Source organism: Hyperolius riggenbachi, chromosome 11 (genome assembly GCF_040937935.1).
Source record: "Hyperolius riggenbachi isolate aHypRig1 chromosome 11, aHypRig1.pri, whole genome shotgun sequence".
In the NCBI taxonomy this organism is placed as follows: domain Eukaryota; kingdom Metazoa; phylum Chordata; class Amphibia; order Anura; family Hyperoliidae; genus Hyperolius; species Hyperolius riggenbachi.
The window spans coordinates 230447226-230468496 of record NC_090656.1 but is presented as its reverse complement, the minus strand read 5'-3'; the positions used below and the strand labels follow the sequence as shown (position 1 = coordinate 230468496).

General features: G+C 45.7%; 1 protein-coding gene across 1 annotated transcript in view; it reads right to left on the bottom strand.

The window, feature by feature from the left end:
• CD82 (CD82 molecule) overlaps window positions 1-21271 on the bottom strand; it is a 110749-nt gene that overhangs the window by 29618 nt on the left and 59860 nt on the right. Inside the window, exon 2 of the mRNA XM_068259674.1 lies at window positions 17786-17869. Within this exon, the coding sequence (XP_068115775.1) occupies window positions 17786-17851 (66 nt within the window). The 5' untranslated portion in view covers window positions 17852-17869. The remainder of the gene's footprint in view (window positions 1-17785; window positions 17870-21271) is intronic.

The window sequence follows — 21271 nt, the reverse complement described above, 5'->3', positions numbered from 1 at the left end:
GGGAGACCCTACCCAGAATTAGTATAGTGTTCCTAATAAAGGGAGACCCTACCCAGTATTAGTATAGTGTTCCTAATAAAGGGAGACCCTACCCAGGATTAGTATAGTGTTCCTAATAAAGGGAGACCCTACCCAGTATTAGTATAGTGTTCCTAATAAAGGGAGGCCCTACCCAGTATTAGTATAGTGTTCCTAATAAAGGGAGACCCTGCACAGTATTAGTATAGTGTCCCTAATAAAGGGAGACCCTACCCAGAATTAGTATAGTGTTCCTAATAAAGGGAGGCCCTACCCAGAATTAGTATAGTGTTCCTAATAAAGGGAGACCCTACCCAGTATTAGTATAGTGTTCCTAATAAAGGGAGGCCCTACCCAGAATTAGTATAGTGTTCCTAATAAAGGGAGACCCTACCCAGTATTAGTATAGTGTTCCTAATAAAGGGGGGCCCTACCCAGTTTCACTATAGTGTTCCTAATAAAGTGAGGCCCTACCCGGTATTAGTATAGTGTTCCTAATAAAGGGAGGCCCTACCCAGAATTAGTATAGTGTTCCTAATGAAGGGAGACCCTACCCAGTATTAGTATAGTGTTCCTAATTAAGGGAGGCCCTGCCCAGTATTAGTATAGTGTTCCTAATAAAGGGAGACCCTACCCAGTATTAGTATAGTGTTCCTAATAAAGGGAGGCCCTACCCAGTATTAGTATAGTGTTCCTAATAAAGGGAGACCCTACCCAGGATTAGTATAGTGTTCCTAATAAAGGGAGACCCTACCCAGTATTAGTATAGTGTTCCTAATAAAGGGGGGCACTACCCAGTATCACTATAGTGTTCCTAATAAAGTGAGGCCCTACCCAGTATCAGTATAGTGTTCCTAATAAAGGGAGGCCCTACCCGGTATTAGTATAGTGTTCCTAATAAGGGGAGGCCCTACCCGGTATTAGTATAGTGTTCCTAATAAAGGGAGGCCCTACCCAGAATTAGTATAGTGTTCCTAATAAAGGGAGGCCCTACCCAGTATTAGTATAGTGTTCCTAATAAAGGGAGGCCCTGCCCAGTATTAGTATAGTGTTCCTAATAAAGGGGGGTCCTACCCAGTATCACTATAGTGTTCCTAATAAAGTGAGGCCCTACCCGGTATTAGTATAGTGTTCCTAATAAAGGGAGGCCCTACCCAGTATTAGTATAGCATTCCTAATAAAGGGAGGCCCTAACCAGTATTAGTATAGTGTTCCTAATAAAGGGGGGCCCTGCCCAGTATTAGTATAGTGTTCCTAATAAAGGGAGACCCTGCCCAGTATTAGTATAGTGTTCCTAATAAAGGGAGACCCTACCCAGTATTAGTATAGTGTTCCTAATAAAGGGGGCCCTGCCCAGTATTAGTATAGTATTCCTAATAAAGGGAGACCCTACCCAGTATTAGTATAGTGTTCCTAATAAAGGGGGCCCTGCCCAGTATTAGTATAGTGTTCCTAATAAAGGGAGGCCCTACCCAGTATTAGTATAGTGTTCCTAATAAAGGGAGGTCCTACCCGGTATTAGAATAGTGTCCTTAATAAAGGGAGGCCCTGCCCAGTATTAGTATAGTGTTCCTAATAAAGGGAGGCCCTACCCAGGATTAGTATAGTGTTCCTAATAAAGGGAGGTCCTACCTGGTATTAGAATAGTGTCCTTAATAAAGGGAGGCCCTAACCAGTATTAATATGGCTGGTGGCTGGATGGTGTAATGGTTAAGGGCTCTGCCTCTGACACAGGAGACCAGGCTTCGAATCTCGGCTCTGCCTGTTCAGTAAGCCACCACCTATTCAGTCGGAGACCTTAGGCAAGTCTCTCTAACACTGCTACTGATTATAGAGTGCGTCCTAGTGGCTGCTGCTCTGGCACTTTGAGTCCGCCAGGAGAAAAGCGCGATATAAATGTTTGACTTTGTCTTCTTTTTATTAGTGTTCCTAATAAAGGGGGACCCTGCCCAGTATTAGTATAGTATTCCTAATAAAGGGTGGTCCTCCCCAGTATTAGTATAGTGTTCCTAATAAAGGGAGACCCTATCCAGTATTAGTATAGTGTTCCTAATAAAGGGAGACCCTGCCCAGTATTAGTATAGTGTTCCTAATAAAGGGAGACCCTGCCCAGTATTAGTATAGTGTTCCTAATAAAGGGAGGCTCTACCCAGAATTAGTATAGTGTTCCTAATAAAGGGAGGCCCTACCCAATATTAGTATAGTGTCCCTAATAAAGGGAAACCCCACCCGGTATTAGTATAGTGTTCCTAATAAAGGGGGCCCTGCCCAGTATTAGTATAGTGTTCCTTATAAAGGGGGCCCTGCCCAGTATTAGTATAGTGTTCCTTATAAAGGGAGGCTCTACCCGGTATTAGTATAGTGTTCCTAATAAAGGGAGGCCCTACCCAGAATTAGTATAGTGTTCCTAATAAAGGGAGGCCCTACCCAGAATTAGTATAGTGTTCCTAATAAAGGGAGGCCCTACCCAGAATTAGTATAGTGATCCTAATAAAGGGAGGCTCTACTCAGTATTAGTATAGTGTTCCTAATAAAGGGAGGCTCTACCCAGTATTAGTATAGTGTTCCTAATAAAGGGAGGCTCTACACAGTATTAGTATAGTGTTCCTAATAAAGGGAGGCCCTTCCCAGTATTAGTATAGTGTTCCTAATAAAGGGAGGCTCTACCCAGTATTAGTATAGTGTTCCTAATAAAGGGAGGCCCTACCCAGAATTAGTATAGTGTTCCTAATAAAGGGAGGCTCTACACAGTATTAGTATAGTGTTCCTAATAAAGGGAGGCCCTTCCCAGTATTAGTATAGTGTTCCTAATAAAGGGAGGCTCTACCCAGTATTAGTATAGTGTTCCTAATAAAGGGGGCCCTGCCCAGTATTAGTATAGTGTTCCTTATAAAGGGGGCCCTGCCCAGTATTAGTATAGTGTTCCTTATAAAGGGAGGCTCTACCCGGTATTAGTATAGTGTTCCTAATAAAGGGAGGCCCTACCCAGAATTAGTATAGTGTTCCTAATAAAGGGAGGCCCTACCCAGAATTAGTATAGTGTTCCTAATAAAGGGAGGCCCTACCCAGAATTAGTATAGTGATCCTAATAAAGGGAGGCTCTACTCAGTATTAGTATAGTGTTCCTAATAAAGGGAGGCTCTACCCAGTATTAGTATAGTGTTCCTAATAAAGGGAGGCTCTACACAGTATTAGTATAGTGTTCCTAATAAAGGGAGGCCCTTCCCAGTATTAGTATAGTGTTCCTAATAAAGGGAGGCTCTACCCAGTATTAGTATAGTGTTCCTAATAAAGGGAGGCCCTACCCAGAATTAGTATAGTGATCCTAATAAAGGGAGGCTCTACCCAGTATTAGTATAGTGTTCCTAATAAAGGGAGGCCCTACCCAGAATTAGTATAGTGTTCCTAATAAAGGGAGGCTCTACCCAGTATTAGTATAGTGTTCCTAATAAAGGGAGGCTCTACACAGTATTAGTATAGTGTTCCTAATAAAGGGAGGCCCTTCCCAGTATTAGTATAGTGTTCCTAATAAAGGGAGGCTCTACCCAGTATTAGTATAGTGTTCCTAATAAAGGGGGACCCTGCCCAGTATTAGTATAGTATTCCTAATAAAGGGTGGTCCTCCCCAGTATTAGTATAGTGTTCCTAATAAAGGGAGACCCTACCCAGTATTAGTATAGTGCTCCTAATAAAGGGAGGCCCTACCCAGAATTAGTATAGTGTTCCTAATAAAGGGAGACCCTATCCAGTATTAGTATAGTGTTCCTAATAAAGGGAGACCCTGCCCAGTATTAGTATAGTGTTCCTAATAAAGGGAGACCCTGCCCAGTATCAGTATAGTGTTCCTAATAAAGGGAGGCTCTACCCAGAATTAGTATAGTGTTCCTAATAAAGGGAGGCCCTACCCAATATTAGTATAGTGTCCCTAATAAAGGGAAACCCTACCCGGTATTAGTATAGTGTTCCTAATAAAGGGGGCCCTGCCCAGTATTAGTATAGTGTTCCTTATAAAGGGGGCCCTGCCCAGTATTAGTATAGTGTTCCTAATAAAGGGAGGCCCTACCCAGAATTAGTATAGTGATCCTAATAAAGGGAGGCTCTACTCAGTATTAGTATAGTGTTCCTAATAAAGGGAGGCTCTACCCAGTATTAGTATAGTGTTCCTAATAAAGGGAGGCTCTACCCAGTATTAGTATAGTGTTCCTAATAAAGGGAGGCTCTACACAGTATTAGTATAGTGTTCCTAATAAAGGGAGGCCCTTCCCAGTATTAGTATAATGTTCCTAATAAAGGGAGGCTCTACCCAGTATTAGTATAGTGTTCCTAATAAAGGGGGGCCCTGCCCAGGATTAGTATAGTGTTCCTAATAAAGGGAGGCCCTGCCCAGTTTTAGTATAGTGTTCCTAATAAAGGGAGGCCCTGCCCAGTATTAGTATAGTGTTCCTAATAAAGGGAGGCCCTGCCCAGTATTAGTATAGTGTTCCTAGTAAAGGGAGGCCCTACCCAGTATTAGTATAGTGTTCCTAATAAAGGGAGGCCCTGCCCAGTATTAGTATAGTGTTCCTAATAAAGGGAGGCCCTGCCCAGTATTAGTATAGTGTTCCTAGTAAAGGGAGGCCCTACCCAGTATTAGTATAGTGTTCCTAATAAAGGGAGGCTCTACCCAGTATTAGTATAGTGTTCCTAATAAAGGGAGGCCCTTCTTAGTATTAGTATAGTGTTCCTAATAAAGGGAGGCTCTACCCAGTATTAGTATAGTGTCCCTAATAAAGGGGGGGGCCTGCCCAGGATTAGTATAGTGTTCCTAATAAAGGGAGACCCTACCCAGTATTAGTATAGTGTTCCTAATAAAGGGGGGCCCTACCCAGTATTAGTATAGTGTTCCTAATAAAGGGAGATCCTACCCAGTATTAGTATAGTGTTCTCAAGAAAGGGAGACCCCATCCAGTTTTAGTATAGTGCCCAGTGAGGCCACATGGTGCTGTTCCTGGCTCTCCTGTCCTCATTAGTGCATGGTACAGATATCTGTGCTTGTAGGGGGAGATGTTTGGTATGCGGCGTTGCACAATAGGCCTGTTTTAGCTGTAACTCGTGTTGTCCGGGTTTCTTGCGTGTAAATACACACACACACACGCAGTATCAATAGTCATGTGTCAGAAGAAGCGTGATGTGTTCGGAGCTCGCAGCTTATTTTTGGCCATCGGCCGCCTCAGTCAGGCCAGAGCTCGGATTTTGCTGCACAGATAATGTGAGAAATGTTTAGAAACAGGAAAGCAGAGATCTCAGACGTTATCGCTTCCTCGCTTTGTCAAAACACAGATATGGCCGTGTCACCAAAACATCAGGAAACTGTTGCAAGTTCCTATTGCAATCTATCTCCGCGATATGACTTGTCAGACGAAAAACCAGGCCAAGATCTGTTCCAGCCGTACAGAGAGCGTCCCAAAACTGAGAACCAGAACCAGCAGGGCTATTATGCACACAGCCCAAAACCAGAACCAGCAGGGCCATTATACACACAGCCCACACCAGAACCAGCAGGGCCATTATGCACACATAGCCAAACCAGAACCTGCAGGGCCCTTATACACACCGCCCGAACCAGAACCAGCAGGGCCATTATACACACAGCCCGAACCAAAACCAGCAGGGCCCTTATACACACAGCCCGAACCAGAACCTGCATGGCCATTATACACACAGCCCGAACCAGAACCAGCAGGGCCATTATACACACAGCCCGAACCAAAACCAGCAGGGCCATTATACACACAGCCCGAACCAAAACCAGCAGGGCCCTTATACACACAGCCCGAAACCAGGACCAGCATGGCCATTATACACACCGCCCGAACCAGAACCAGCAGGGCCATTATACACACATAGCCAAACCAGAACCAGCAGGGCCATTATAAACACAGCTCAAACCAGAACCTGCAGGGCCATTATACACACAGCCCAAACCAGAACCTGCAGGGCCATTATACACACAGCTCAAACCAGAACCTGCAGGGCCATTATACACACAGCCCAAACCAGAACCTGCAGGGCCATTATACACACAGCCCGACCCAGAACCAGCAGGGCCATTATACACACAGCCCGAACCAGAACCAGTAGGGCCATAATCCACACAGCCCAAAACCAGAACCTGCAGGATCATTATACACACAGCCCGAAACCAGAACCTGCAGGGCCATTATACACACAGGCCGAAACCAGAACCTGCAGGGCCATTATACACACAGCCCGAACCAGAACAAGCAGGGCCATTATACACACAGCCCAAACCAGAACCAGCAGGGCCCTTATACACACAGCCCGAAACCAGAACCAGCATGGCCATTATACACACCGCCCGAACCAGAACCAGCAGGGTCATTATACACACAGCCCGAAACCAAAACCAGCATGGCCATTATGCACACCGCCCGAACCAAAACCAGCAGGGTCATTATACACCCAGCCCGAACCAGAACCAGCAGGGCCATTATACACACAGCCTGAAACCAGAGCCAGCAGGGCCATTATACACACAGCCTGAAACCAGAACCAGCAGGGCCATTATACACACAGCCTGAAACCAGAACCAGCAGGGCCATTATACACACAGCCTGAAACCAGAACCAGCAGGGCCTTTATACACACAGCCTGAAACCAGAACCAGCAGGGCCATTATACACACAGCCTGAAACCAGAACCAGCAGGGCCATTATACACCCAGCCCGAACCAGAACCAGCAGGGCCATTATACACCCAGCCCGAAACCAGAACCAGCAGGGCCATTATACACACAGCCTGAAACCAGAACCAGCAGGGCCATTATACACACAGCCTGAAACCAGAACCTGCAGGGCCATTATACACACAGCCCGAACCAGAACCAGCAGGGCCATTATCCACACAGCCCAAAACCAGAACCTGCAGGATCATTGTACACACAGCCCGAAACCAGAACCTGCAGGGCCATTATACACAGCCCAAAAACCCCATCACTACAGCAACACACATAACAATCCCACATTCCTAAAGCATGTACTGATAGTAAACTGGCTGCAGCGTGTACTGATCTCTGCTACCTCCAATATAAGCTGTTACTCTGTGCCTGTACTGATAGTAAACTAGCTGCAGTGTGTGCTGATCTCTGCTGCATCCAGTGTGTACAGTATAAGCTGTTACTCTGTGCCAGTACTGATAGTAAACTAGCTGCAGCATGTGCTGATCTCTGCTACCTTCAGTATATACAGTATAAGCTGTTACTCTGTGTCTGTACTTATAGTAAACTAGCTGCAGTGTCTGCTGATCTTTGCTACTCCCAGTATGTGCAGTATAATTACTCTGTGCATGTACTGATTAGTAAACTAGCTGCAGCGTGTGCTGATCTCTACTACCTAAAGTATATACAGTATAAGCTGTTACTCTGTGCTTGTACTGATAGTAAACTAGCTGCAGGCTGTACTGATCTCTGATACCTCCACTATGTACAGTATAAGCTGTTACTCTGTGCCTGTGCTGATAGTAAACAAGCTGCAGTGTGTACTGATCTCTGCTACCTCCAGTATGTACAGTATAAGCTGTTACTCTGTGCCTGTACTGACAGTAAACAAGCTGCAGTGTGTACTGATCTCTGCTACCTCCAGCATGTAAAGAATAAACTTTTACGCTGTGCGTGTACTGACAGTAAACTGGCTGTAGTTTGTGCTGATCTCTGCTAACCCCAGAATGTGCAGTATAGGCTGTTACTCTGTGCCTGTACCTATAGTAAACTAGCTGCAGTATGTGCCGTATAAGCTATTACTCTGTGCCTGTAATGATAGTAATGTAGCTGCCGTGTGTGCCATCCCTGCTGCCCACAGTATGTACAGAATAACCTGTTACTCTGTGCTTGTACTGATAGTAAACACTGCAGCGTGTGCTGATCTTTACTGCTGCTCCCAGTATGTACAGTGTAAGCTGTTACTCTGCCTGTACTGATAGTAAACTAGCTGCAGTGTGTGCTGATCTCTTCTACCTCCAGTATGGTACAGTATAAGCGGTTACTCTGCACCTCTACTGATAGTAAACAAGCTGCAGCTTGTACTGATCTCTGCTTCCTCTAGTACAGGGGTCGGGAACCTATGGCTCGCGAGCCATATATGGCTCTTTTCATGCCTGCGTATGGCTCTCTGGCTCGCTAAAAGACGGGTGACAGAGCGGCCAGAGAGCCTGTGTTTAGTAATCTGCCCCGCTGTAATCTGCGCCGCCGCCCCGCCCCCCTCCTCCATGCCGGTAATCTGCGCCGCCGCCCCGCCCCCCTCCTCCATGCCGGGTGTTTGTAATTGCGCTGATGCTGGCGCTGCCTGTGTGATGTCACACGTTACGTGTGACACATCGGCGCAGCCGGCGGGAACTGAGGCAGCTTGGCGGGGGGAGGAGCCGACCCCACGACGTGCGACCCGGAGGCAGCCGCACCCATAGGTACTGCTCCGGAGCGCACAAGCCAGCAGCAGCCGTCGCCGCCGCCGCAGGAGCCGCCGCAGTCACTCCAGGACAGGTCCAGGAGGTCACTCCAGTCTGGTAAATTCATTTGTGGGGAAATCGTCTGCCAATGAGATAGGATAGGCATTTGTGGGGAAATCGTCTGCCAATGAGATTGCATTTGTAGGGAAATTGTCTGCCAATGAGATTGCATTTGTGGGGAAATAGTCTGCCAATTGAGATTGCATTTGTGGGGAAAGCGTCTGCCAATGAGATTGCATTTGTGGGGAAATCGTCTGCCAATGAGATTGCACTTGTGGGGAAATTGTCTGCTAATGAGATTGTACTTGTGGGGAAATCGTCTGCCAATGAGATTGCACTTGTGGGGAAATTGTCTGCCAATGAGATTGCATTTGTGGGGAAATCGTCTGCCAATGAGATTGCATCTGCCAATGAAATTGCATTTGTGGGGAAATAGTTTGCCAATGAGATTGCATTTGTGGGGAAATTGTCTGTCAATGAGATTGCACTTGTGGGGAAATCATCTGCCAATGAGATTGCACTTGTGGGGAAATTGTCTGCCAATGAGATTGCATTTGTGGGGAAATCGTCTGCCAATGAGATTGCACTTGTGGGGAAATCGTCTGCCAATGAGATTGCACTTGTGGGGAAAACGTCTGCCAATGAGATTGCACTTGTGGGGAAATAGTCTGCCAATGAGATTGCACTTGTGGGGAAATTGTCTGCCAATGAGATTGCATTTGTGGGGAAATTGTCTGCCAATGAGATTGCATTTGTGGGGAAATTGTCTGCCAATGAGATTGCACTTGTGGGGAAAACGTCTGCCAATGAGATTGCACTTGTGGGGAAAACGTCTGCCAATGAGATTGCACTTGTGGGGAAATAGTCTGCCAATGAGATTGCACTTGTGGGGAAATTGTCTGCCAATGAGATTGCATTTGTGGGGAAATTGTCTGCCAATGAGATTGCATTTGTGGGGAAATCGTCTGCCAATGAGATTGCATTTTGTGGCCAGCCGGCCCTCCACCATGTGGACTATTGTGCACCTCATCTGTCCACCCACCAAGCAATATCACCTGCCCACCCAGCACCTTGACCTACCTCTCCGCACCCTGACCTGCCGCTCCCATTATTTACTGGTGAATGCTGGCCAGTGTACGATTATTTTATGGTGAAATGCTCCCCACTTTACGATTAATTTCTGGTGAAACATTGCTGCATTAGAATTACTTTATGGCGAACCGCTGCCCCATTATGATTATTTGGCACCTATGGGGGAGCCCCATCCACATTTTCGCAGGGGGGGCCCAGTGATTTCTAGTTTCGCCCCTGTCCCCTGACCGGCCTTCCCAACCCACCACCCCTAGCCATCTCCCCCTGCCCAGGAGTTCACAACCTAATCCTAACCATTAGCAACTGCATAACAACGTTATTAAAGAATGCAGACACTTATTGTACTTTAAAAAGTGTTTGTTTTGCATAAAATGTACACATTACCTTGTATTTAGTTTTAAACATATTGTATGGCTCTCACAGAATTTCATTTTAAAATATGTCGTGTTTATGGCTCTCTCGGCCAAAAAGGTTCCCTACCCCTGCTCTAGTATGTACAGTATAAGCTGTTACTAAGCACCTGTACGGATAGTAAACAAGCTGCAGCGTGTGGTGATCTCTGCTACCTCCAATATGCACAGTATAAGCGGTTACTCTGTCCCTGTACTGATAGTAAATTAGATGCCGTTACACATTTCAGTCAAACAATCATGGGGCTCGATTCACTATGCGGTGCTAAGTGTTAGCGCCGCAGTGAAAAGCCCATTAGCGCATGTAAAGTAGCTTTGCGCGCACTAATACTCGCGCAAAGCTACATCGCACCGAAAACATTGCACTGTGCGCGATGCGACGACAACGTTGCATGCGGTGCGACGAAGACGAGGCATATGGTGCCCCTGAAACCTCATCATCGTGTGACAATCCAGCCCCGCAATCCCGTCGAGATCTGCTCCCATTAGCGTACGCAGAAAGTACGGTGAGCAGATGGACAACGAGACTGGTTGCTGGATCGTCAGAGGGAGAAAGAAAAGGTTAAGGCGACAGAGCGTGCCAATCCCGTCTAATCTGCTCCCGTTAGCATACGCAGGAAGTACGGTGAACAGACTGACAATAAAGATTGAAAATCTATTAACCCTTCGCACTCTCACATGCAAATGTTCAAACAAATGCATTCACAGATTCACTCATCCAGGCACAACTGTTATCCCTACAGCTAAGTTAAAAGCCGGGGTTTTAGTTCACAGAAGAATGTATTCTTATGCTTAGTCACCTATACTGCGCAGAAGTACCCAGGTAAACATAGGTGTCCTAACTCTGGCCCTGCAACATGCATAGTGCAGACATGCAAACACATTCATTGCATCAAACCTATCAATGGATTAGGAGCACACATCCTGACGTCCTCTCCTGGGAAAGACAGTGCATCTTACCAATCGCACAAGGTAGCTAACGTAATGTATCCATGTGCACTATGCACATACACCAGCATAAGCTGTGTGCATGCTGACAAACACATACAGGGGAAGGAGGGAGTGCACTGGATTAGACCCTAGCCACAAGGGTCAGTAACAAGAAAAAAAAAAAAAAGTGAGTGAATCTGTGAATGCATTTGTTTGAACATTTGCATGCGAGTGTGCGAAAGGTTAATAGATTTTTGCTGTTTTCTAGCCACACCCCCTTCAGCACCCACCTTTCCTTAATAACTTATTTAATGTCCTAACTAGATGCGATGTGCCTGGATATATATATATTTTTTTCTTGTTACTGACCCCTGTGGCTAGGGTCTAATTCAGTGCACTCCCTCCTTCCCCTGTATGTGTTTGTCAGCATGCACACAGCTTATGCTGGTGTATGTGCATGGTGCACATGGACACATAACATTAGCTTCCTTGTGCGATTTGTAAGATGCACTGTCTGTCCCAGGAGAGGATGTCAGGATGTGTGCTCCTAATCCATTGATAGGTTTGATGCAATTAATGTGTTTGCATGTCTGCACTATGCATGTTACAGGGCCAGAGTTAGGACACCTATGTTTTCCTGGGTACTTCTGCGCAGAAAACACACCTGATTTTAAATACAACACACAAGTACCCTTTCCAAAGAGGACTGAAGATTAAGACTTAACTTTTATTAATATGTATTAAAAAAGACCTATTTGTTAAACACATAGAAAGTGACCAATTGGTAGGGGGGTATTATCGGTGGTAACAAATTACCGTCCTCCCCTTTTCCAATATCTAACCAGTAACTCTACACATAACTCGACATGTTTCATTTCCTAAAGTGGAAATTTCGTCAGGAGTGAAGGTGCTCGGTGCTAGAGTGCCATATTGCTAAAACAAGTTACATTAATTACAAATCACATATCTGGTGTAACAAAATAACAGAGTAACGGCCGTAAAAAAACAGCCTGCTAGAGTTCATCATGGTGGCTGCCTTTTTATAGTGTGTAGTCAGGCCCATAGGTTGCTGGGTAGGGCGGGAGCCGACTCCTCCTCTCCGGGGGGAGTATCCCCTTATCCAATAGGCCACAGATAGAGTCCATCAATCACAATATCCAATCAGCCCATTCCCCATACTCACTAATATAGTTGAAAAAGTCTGTAGTCATCCGCTACCAAGATCCCCTTTCCCCACTATCCAATCCTCCATTGTAGATAGAAGCTATAGCACTGAGAAGCAGTGTAGCGGCAAAGCACTATATCTCCATAAAGGAGAAATACGTATTCCGCGCCCTCTGATTGGTCCAGGAAAGGGCGCTGGGGGCGTGGTCCGGCATAGCGCTCGGAGGCCTACGTCAGAGCTGTGTAACCAATAGGACGCCGCTCAACCTCCGTCAACGCTCGCTCCAGTCCGCATATGCGCATGGAAGGTACGCTTATGGACGTCAACACGTCCCATTGCGTTACCATAGTAATCCCAGGCGCATCTAGTCTGCGCTGGTAAGAGCAGGCTGCGTGCCAGTAGTCATGGCAACGCATAAACAAGACCCGGATACAACCATAATAAGCACCGCATCTGCATCACAATAAGCGGACAGTGGACATTTATAAAACAGGGGGGGCTGAGAGGATAAAAGGAGGCTAATAATAGGGTCCATAGAGGATTGATAATGAATAATGTATATAGGAGAAGGGGAGAAAACCCATTTAGCAACCTAAAGAATAAATATAGACCTGATCAAACACACAGGTAAAGAGGCACAGAGGGAAGACAAAAGAATCCCTCTGGCCCACAATAGAGTAGAAAATACATTCCAAATACTCATCCTATAGAGCCCATTGATGAACTATAAAAGGTACATATTCACATGAGGGACAAATATTATTCCAGTCCCCATCAATTACCAATATTTACAAAAAGGGAGAAAAAGTAAAACCCTCATTAAGTCCCAAAGGGCTGAGAGTGCCCAGTCTATATATCCAACGGGCCTCCAATCAGAGGCTGCGGCAATTGGAGGCCCGTTGGATATATAGACTGGGCACTCTCAGCCCTTTGGGACTTAATGAGGGTTTTACTTTTTCTCCCTTTTTGTAAATATTGGTAATTGATGGGGACTGGAATAATATTTGTCCCTCATGTGAATATGTACCTTTTATAGTTCATCAATGGGCTCTATAGGATGAGTATTTGGAATGTATTTTCTACTCTATTGTGGGCCAGAGGGATTCTTTTGTCTTCCCTCTGTGCCTCTTTACCTGTGTGTTTGATCAGGTCTATATTTATTCTTTAGGTTGCTAAATGGGTTTTCTCCCCTTCTCCTATATACATTATTCATTATCAATCCTCTATGGACCCTATTATTAGCCTCCTTTTATCCTCTCAGCCCCCCCTGTTTTATAAATGTCCACTGTCCGCTTATTGTGATGCAGATGCGGTGCTTATTATGGTTGTATCCGGGTCTTGTTTATGCGTTGCCATGACTACTGGCACGCAGCCTGCTCTTACCAGCGCAGACTAGATGCGCCTGGGATTACTATGGTAACGCAATGGGACGTGTTGACGTCCATAAGCGTACCTTCCATGCGCATATGCGGACTGGAGCGAGCGTTGACGGAGGTTGAGCGGCGTCCTATTGGTTACACAGCTCTGACGTAGGCCTCCGAGCGCTATGCCGGACCACGCCCCCAGCGCCCTTTCCTGGACCAATCAGAGGGCGCGGAATACGTATTTCTCCTTTATGGAGATATAGTGCTTTGCCGCTACACTGCTTCTCAGTGCTATAGCTTCTATCTACAATGGAGGATTGGATAGTGGGGAAAGGGGATCTTGGTAGCGGATGACTACAGACTTTTTCAACTATATTAGTGAGTATGGGGAATGGGCTGATTGGATATTGTGATTGATGGACTCTATCTGTGGCCTATTGGATAAGGGGATACTCCCCCCGGAGAGGAGGAGTCGGCTCCCGCCCTACCCAGCAACCTATGGGCCTGACTACACACTATAAAAAGGCAGCCACCATGATGAACTCTAGCAGGCTGTTTTTTTACGGCCGTTACTCTGTTATTTTGTTACACCAGATATGTGATTTGTAATTAATGTAACTTGTTTTAGCAATATGGCACTCTAGCACCGAGCACCTTCACTCCTGACGAAATTTCCACTTTAGGAAATGAAACATGTCGAGTTATGTGTAGAGTTACTGGTTAGATATTGGAAAAGGGGAGGACGGTAATTTGTTACCACCGATAATACCCCCCTACCAATTGGTCACTTTCTATGTGTTTAACAAATAGGTCTTTTTTAATACATATTAATAAACGTTAAGTCTTAATCTTCAGTCCTCTTTGGAAAGGGTACTTGTGTGTTGTACTTCTGCGCAGTATAGGTGACTAAGCATAAGAATGCATTCTTCTGTGAACTAAGACTCCGGCTTTTAACTTAGCTGTAGGGATAACAGTTGTGCCTGGATGAGTGAATCTGTGAATGCATTTGTTTGAACATTTGCATGTGAGAGTGCAAAGGGTTAATTAGATTTTTGCTGTTTTCTAGCCACACCCCCTTCAGCACTCACCTTTCCTTAATAATTTATTTAATGTCCTAACTAGAGGCGATGTGCCTGGATATATGTATTTTTTTTGACAATAAAGATTGGTCGCGCAGCTGCCGACAATATGTAATGGGACAAACATTCACCAATCCTGTATTACTAGGCAACCGTTGCCATGCAGGTCTCATGCACTAGAGACTGCTGGAGGCAAATTCACAGTGTGCGTAGTAAACGGTTAAGATTGGTTGGAGGTGCCCATACATCTAGAATCCTGATTGTGTATACAATCTGTAAACTAAAAAGTATCAATTTTGTGCTGGAAATCGGGTAAATACACTGCCACCACTCCCCGACTGATAGGGCGAGGAGACCCCAACGCTATAATACGGTAGCCACCCCAATCACGTTCGACATGCTCCAGTCACCATTCGGGGAATAGTCACTTCCGAAGGCTTAAAGCTTGTGAGCAATGTGACGTTTAAAGAAAGGTTACTGGGTCCATATATGATGCAATCTCGAATTGTATTTACAATCGAGAAACTAAAGTTATCGATTTCGCACAGGAAATCTGGTACTAGCTAATCCTAAAAGGAAGAAACGGTTATTTACAACCTAGCTAGCAAATCAACAATTTATAAGCAAATAATAAACCAATGCGGTAGTATGACTGACTCTTCAGAGGACAGATTCGTTATAGCAGCAATCAGATGACCAGAACAGGCACAAGACTGAACGATAAAAATCATTAGTTTTATTCTAAAACTACATACACACAGCTTATTTTAGAACAGATCGATTTGATAGAGAGCAGAGACGAAAAGAAACAGAATGTCTTAATATACAGTTCAAATACCGTTATTGGTAGTCCATGCGGTAATCGCAAGTCTTTGTTGAAAAGTCCAAGATGGCGGTTTTGCCATGCGGCCAGAGTCCTGCTGGCCTGTCAGATGTTATAGACAATGATTCCAGATGATGGACTTGGACACCCAGAGCTTTCTGGGCTCTCTGTGGTTATAGTTATGTTAAATCTAGTAACATTTTTAGGTTTGTCAGAATTTATCAAGAACGTTGATACCAAACTTGGGGGATCAGACCCCTGGGGTATTAGAGGGTTATTTGAAAACAGTCTTACGCTAGATCTGGCAGTCCGATTGGTCCGTAAACCTGTCAGAACCAGCGTCCTGCGGAATCCCACAACCTGTGCCGATTTCATGGGCATAGAGATTTGCTATGCCATGAATTATGAAGAAAATGTGAAGGAAATATGGATATTGGGATTCCTGAGGTCACAGTAGGTCAGCTGCTTACAGAGAGAAGTGATAACATCTGTACATTTTCTAGCTCTGTGTGGAGGTGAGAATGCTAGAGACACCATTTTCCCAGAAACTTGGGATTTACGATTTATGTCAGCCTTATCTGTGATGGATGGGCTGTATAACTCCTCAGCAAGGCTAGGTGACAAATTCCACACAGAACTGCCAGGGCTTGCTAGGAGCCCAGGAAGGAGAGAAAAAAAGTGGATTTTAAACCAACAAATGTCATTTTGGTTGGTTTGCAAAGAAACTGGCGTTCGTGACTCCATGACGCATTTGATATGTCATATCGCCGGCGTCACACATCGCATGACGTTTTCGGCGCACCACAGTACCGCACGCAGTGAGATGTTTTCGACACACACAGTCGTTTGTGCTGCAGTTTGGACGTCTTAACCTTTAAGACGTCCAAACTGCCATACTCCTGCTTTGTGAATTGAGCCCATGGAGTGGATGCTCGGAACATGGCAACGGTTTATCCAGGAAACTAAGGATTAGATTGTGAGCTCCTCTGCAGACTGGAAGCGACATGAATATGTACTCTATAAAATGCTGCATGCAAGCGTAATACAACTTATATATGGCTAGGAAATGCGTGAAAAATGCAGGAAGGTTGTAACACTGTGGCAATTCTATTTTGCATTAAATTTCTATGCAAGTGTAAATATTGGCATGTAATTAATCTCTCGTCACACGCTCATCCGCCGACCGTGGTAGGAATGTTTATAATTACAGATTATGCTCCTGGGTGTAGCTGTGGAAGTGAGAAGGATTTGGTTACGCAGGTTCGGGGGCAGCTAACCGATGATTACGTGACTTTATTACCCTTCGCCACATTTATAGCGCTCGGATTATCTTGAGGGTCACATAAATCCTGGGGGGTGCGGCGTTGAAATCACGCGTCTTCTCTACGTCGGAAGGTGTGATTGCCATAAAGCGAGGATGATAATATACATGTGCGGAACATACACCCGACAGTATAATAAACAGGAGGAAACGCTCAGATTCCAGGGTCAGGAGGCGTTTTATTGGGGCCGCATATTACAGGGAGAGCAAGAAAAATCCAGCGGAATAGCCAGGAATTTTACGAGAAAGGGACATACCATTCCTCCAACACAAACACTCATAAAAGCTGCTGCGAGCATCTCACTACAGCATAACACTATGTATACACAGGTCACAGGAACAGGACGGTACAGCTATCCATGGGGCCAGGCTGACACGCAACAGCCTATTACTAGGATTACATACTGATTTCAGTGACACGACTATGTACTCTGTAAAGTGCTGCAGGAGATGTCAGTGCGATATAAATACATAATAGCAATATGGTAGGACAATAGACTGTGACTATGGTAGGATTAGATTGCGAGCTCCTCTGAGGACAGTCAGTGACATGGCTATGTACTCTGTAATGTGCTGCAGATGTCAGTGCTACACAAATACATAATAATAGGGTAGGACATTAGACATACAATGGTAGGATTGGATTGTGAGCTCCTCTGAGGACAGTCAGTGACATGACTATGTACTCTGTAATGTGCTGTAGAAGATGTCAGTGCTATATAAATACATAATAATAATATGGTAGGACATTAGACTAGGACTATGGTAGGATTAGATTGTGAGCTCCTCTGAGGACAGTCAGTGACATGGCTATGTACTCTGTAATGTGCTGCAGAGGTCAGTGCTATATAAATACATAATAATAACAATATGGTAGGGCAATAGACTGACTATGGAAGGGATTAGATTGTGAGCTCCTCTGAGGACAGTCAGTGACATGGCTATGCAATCAGTGAAGGTTACAGGAAACAAGATAGGAGTACACTCCCACACAGAAGCTCTGATCACTGATGGACAATGTAGCTGGAAGCAAGAGTGATGGTCTCTAGAGGTTTAGAAACTCTTCCTTTCGGCGGTTACTTACAAAGAACAGGAGGTTAAACAGGAACAGGAAGTATTTGGTCACTTTCATGCATCCTCCGGTTGCCATTGTCTCTGATTTTCAGATCTGTGGAGAAGGGAAGTAATAGAAATGTAAATATTGTGTCAAATTTCATTTAATAAACATATTTTTATAAACATAAAGTCTGCTGCACTGTCTGAACATTAGTCAAGGTTTTTGTTTAAAGGGAACCTGAAGGGAGAAGGATATAGAGGCAGCCATATTTAGTTCCTTTTAGGCAATACTAGTTACCAGGCTATCCTGCTGATCCTTTTTTCATTATTTTAGCCATAGCCCCTGAACAAGCATGCAGCAGATCAGGTGTCTCTGACATTGTCAGATCTGACAAGATTAGCTGCATGCTTGTTTCTGGTGTTATTCTGAAACTACGGCAGCCAAACAGATCAGCAGGGCTGCCAGGCAACTGGTATTGCTTAAAAGGTAATAAATATGGCAGCCTCCATATTCTTCTCACTACAGTTGTCCTTTAAATGCAGCAAAGCTGTTTTTCTTGCTTTTAAACCCATTAGCAACTTCAATAAAGTTATTTCATTTGAGAGAAGTGCTCTGCTTTTGACCTCAGCTGGCAGAACTCGTTGTGCTGTAAATTCTTGGAATGCTTTGATGTCTCTCTGATAGCAGAAAATATAGAAACTAAAAGCAGAAGTCCACTGTTACTGTCTCACACTGCCTCCTAGTGACAAGTGGCCATAAGTACACATTACAGCAATACTTATTAGAAGTGGGGAAATGTAACAAAGAAGAAATAAAAAAAAAATGCTAAAATAAATTGGCCTGGAGCACTTGCACGCCTCTAAATAAATTGGCCGCTAAAGGGTTAAATGCCAATACAGAGGATGTTGGTTGTCTGACGCTGGGCACTCCGCGAGGTTGGGATTAAGCAAGCAAGGATGTTTGTCGTCTGACGCTGCGCACTCAGTAAGGAAGGGGTTTAGGGGAAGAGGATGTTGGTCGTCTGACGCGGCGCACTCAGTAAGGTAGGGGTTAAGTGAGCGAGGATGCCGGCCATCTAACGCGGTGGCGAGGAATGGGTGAAGAGAGCAAAGATGACATCATCTGACGTGGCGCACTCAGTGAGGTAGGGGTTAAGCGAGCGAGGATGTCGGTCGTCTGACGCGGCACACTCAGTGGGGAAGGGGTTAAGCGAGCGAGAATGTCATCATCTGGCGCACTCAGTGAGGAAGGGGTTCAGTGAGTATGTCGGTCGCCTGACGCAGCGCACTCGGTGAGATGGGAGTTAAGCGAGTGAGGATTTCGGTCACCTGATGCGGCGCACTCGGTGAGATGGGAGTTAAGCAAGCGAGGACTTCGGTCACCTGATGCGGCACACTCGGGGAGGGGTTAAGCAAGCGAAGATGTCATCTGACGCAGACGCAGCGCACTCAATGAGAAAGGGGTTAAGCGAGCCAGGATGTTGTCATCTGATGCAGCGCACTCAGTGAGGAAGGGGTTAAGCGAGCCAGGATGTCTGCCTTCTGACAGGGCGCGCTCAGTGAGGAAGGGGTTAAGTGAGCGAGCATTTCGGTCGCGTGACGTGGCAGTGAGGAATGGGTTAAGCGAGCGAGGATGTCGGTCGGACGCGGCGGTGAGGAAGGGGTTAAGCGAGCCTCGCTTGGCCCAGCCGGCAGTGTCACAGTTGTTCAGGCATGATATTATTAAGCAGTAACTGCAGGACAAGATCAGACAGCTCTCCGCCTGGGGAGGCCGCGGCTTGTTCGCTGCGCAGGTCGGGATTTCCCGATTATTACTGACTCAACATCGATGCCTAGATTCCCCTACCGGTGGTCACAATGCAGAGTTCCCATTGGCTGAGAGCCAGGGGTAGACCAGGATTATCTACACACCTACGTGCTGCTCGGAATCCCCCTTTAAACCCCAACCGTGCAGTCACTTCCCCCCAAATTCCCCAGAATATTATTCCTCAATTGTACTTACATAATGCTGACATTTTCTGCACACAGAACATTTAACATTTCTCACGATTTCACAATGAATGACGGCCGGAAAGTCAACTTCAGAGGCCAGTTTCCACCAACTTAAAACCGAGCCAATAAATCTCAGGAGCTGCTAATCGAAACGAAGGAACATGTTCAGCTAACTGTGCTTGGCTGGATTAAGCCTGGCACACACCTTCAATTTTGTTTGGCCAATTGCTGGCCAATGTTATCACCTCCAAGTAGTATACAAGTAGTAGGAGGGTCAACAGATGTTGAACACTAAGCAGATTGTGTAGATAAACCCTTATACTACATAGAGGTGGTAAGATTGGTCAGTGAATCTCAAACAGATAGACTGAACATCCCCCATCACAGAATCGGGATAATCGGTGGGCATAGTGGTGTGTGGGGGAAAACGACGCAAACACGGGGTGAACATGCAAACTTCATGCAGATAGCATCCTGCGCTGGGACTCCGGCACAGTAATGCTACTTATGGTTGTCAGATTCGTGTGACCCTGGATGATGATCTGTGATCACTTCAGGTGAAAATATAGCGTCAGTACGGGTGTCCAAAAACACCACGACCACAGATCACTAAATTACTGATATGAACGCCCTGTGCTCACCGCCCCCCCCCCCTCCCTCTACACAGAACAGGCTGCTCATCTGTCTCCAAGCAGCATGTCTGTACAGTGACCGCTACTACAGCAGTCAGGCTAATCTACTCCTCCCACCGCTCCGTCTCCACGACTCCCCTACGCAAATCCCTCCACTGGCTCCCGATCCGCTTCAGAATCCGCTTCAACATCTTATGTCAGGACTACAAATCTATACGCCAGCCCTGCCCGACCTACATCTCTGACCTGGTCAGCAGAAACACACCTAGCTGCTCAACAAGCTTCTCCCATCTCACACTCCCATGCACTACAACAGGACTTCACTAGAGCTGCACCCATCCTGTGGAACTCTCTCCCACTGTCCATCAGGCTTGCCAACTCCTGCAACACCTTCAAACAAGCCCTCAAAACTCACCTCTTCAAGGAAACCTTCCCCACTTCGAAGCTGCCCTAACTCTCTGTGCCGAGAACCTCTTGATGCAGAACCCCCCCCCCCCCCCCCTCCTTTCATGTCACCACCCCCTCCCTCTAGATTGTAAGCCTTTGGCAGGGCCCTCTCTCCTTGTGTATCATACCTGATTGTGCTCTCTACCCAGAATTAGGTAAATTCGTAGTGGGACAACTACTCCCAGAAAAAGCATACGGACTACATTGACCCTCAGTGGCTTCTGTTTAAAGTGATTTTCCACTCTAAGAGACATATTTACAGACGTTCAGTAGCTTATTGCCGGTTAGGGAGATCTCACCGCACTTATCCAAGCATTTATCCCGGCGCTGATAAAAACCACAATTCGAGAAACATTAGCAGCATTAGGATGGATGAAAGACAAATAGAGGCAACTCCGCAGTACAGACAGTCCGTGAGACGGTAGAAATTACATGCAAAACCA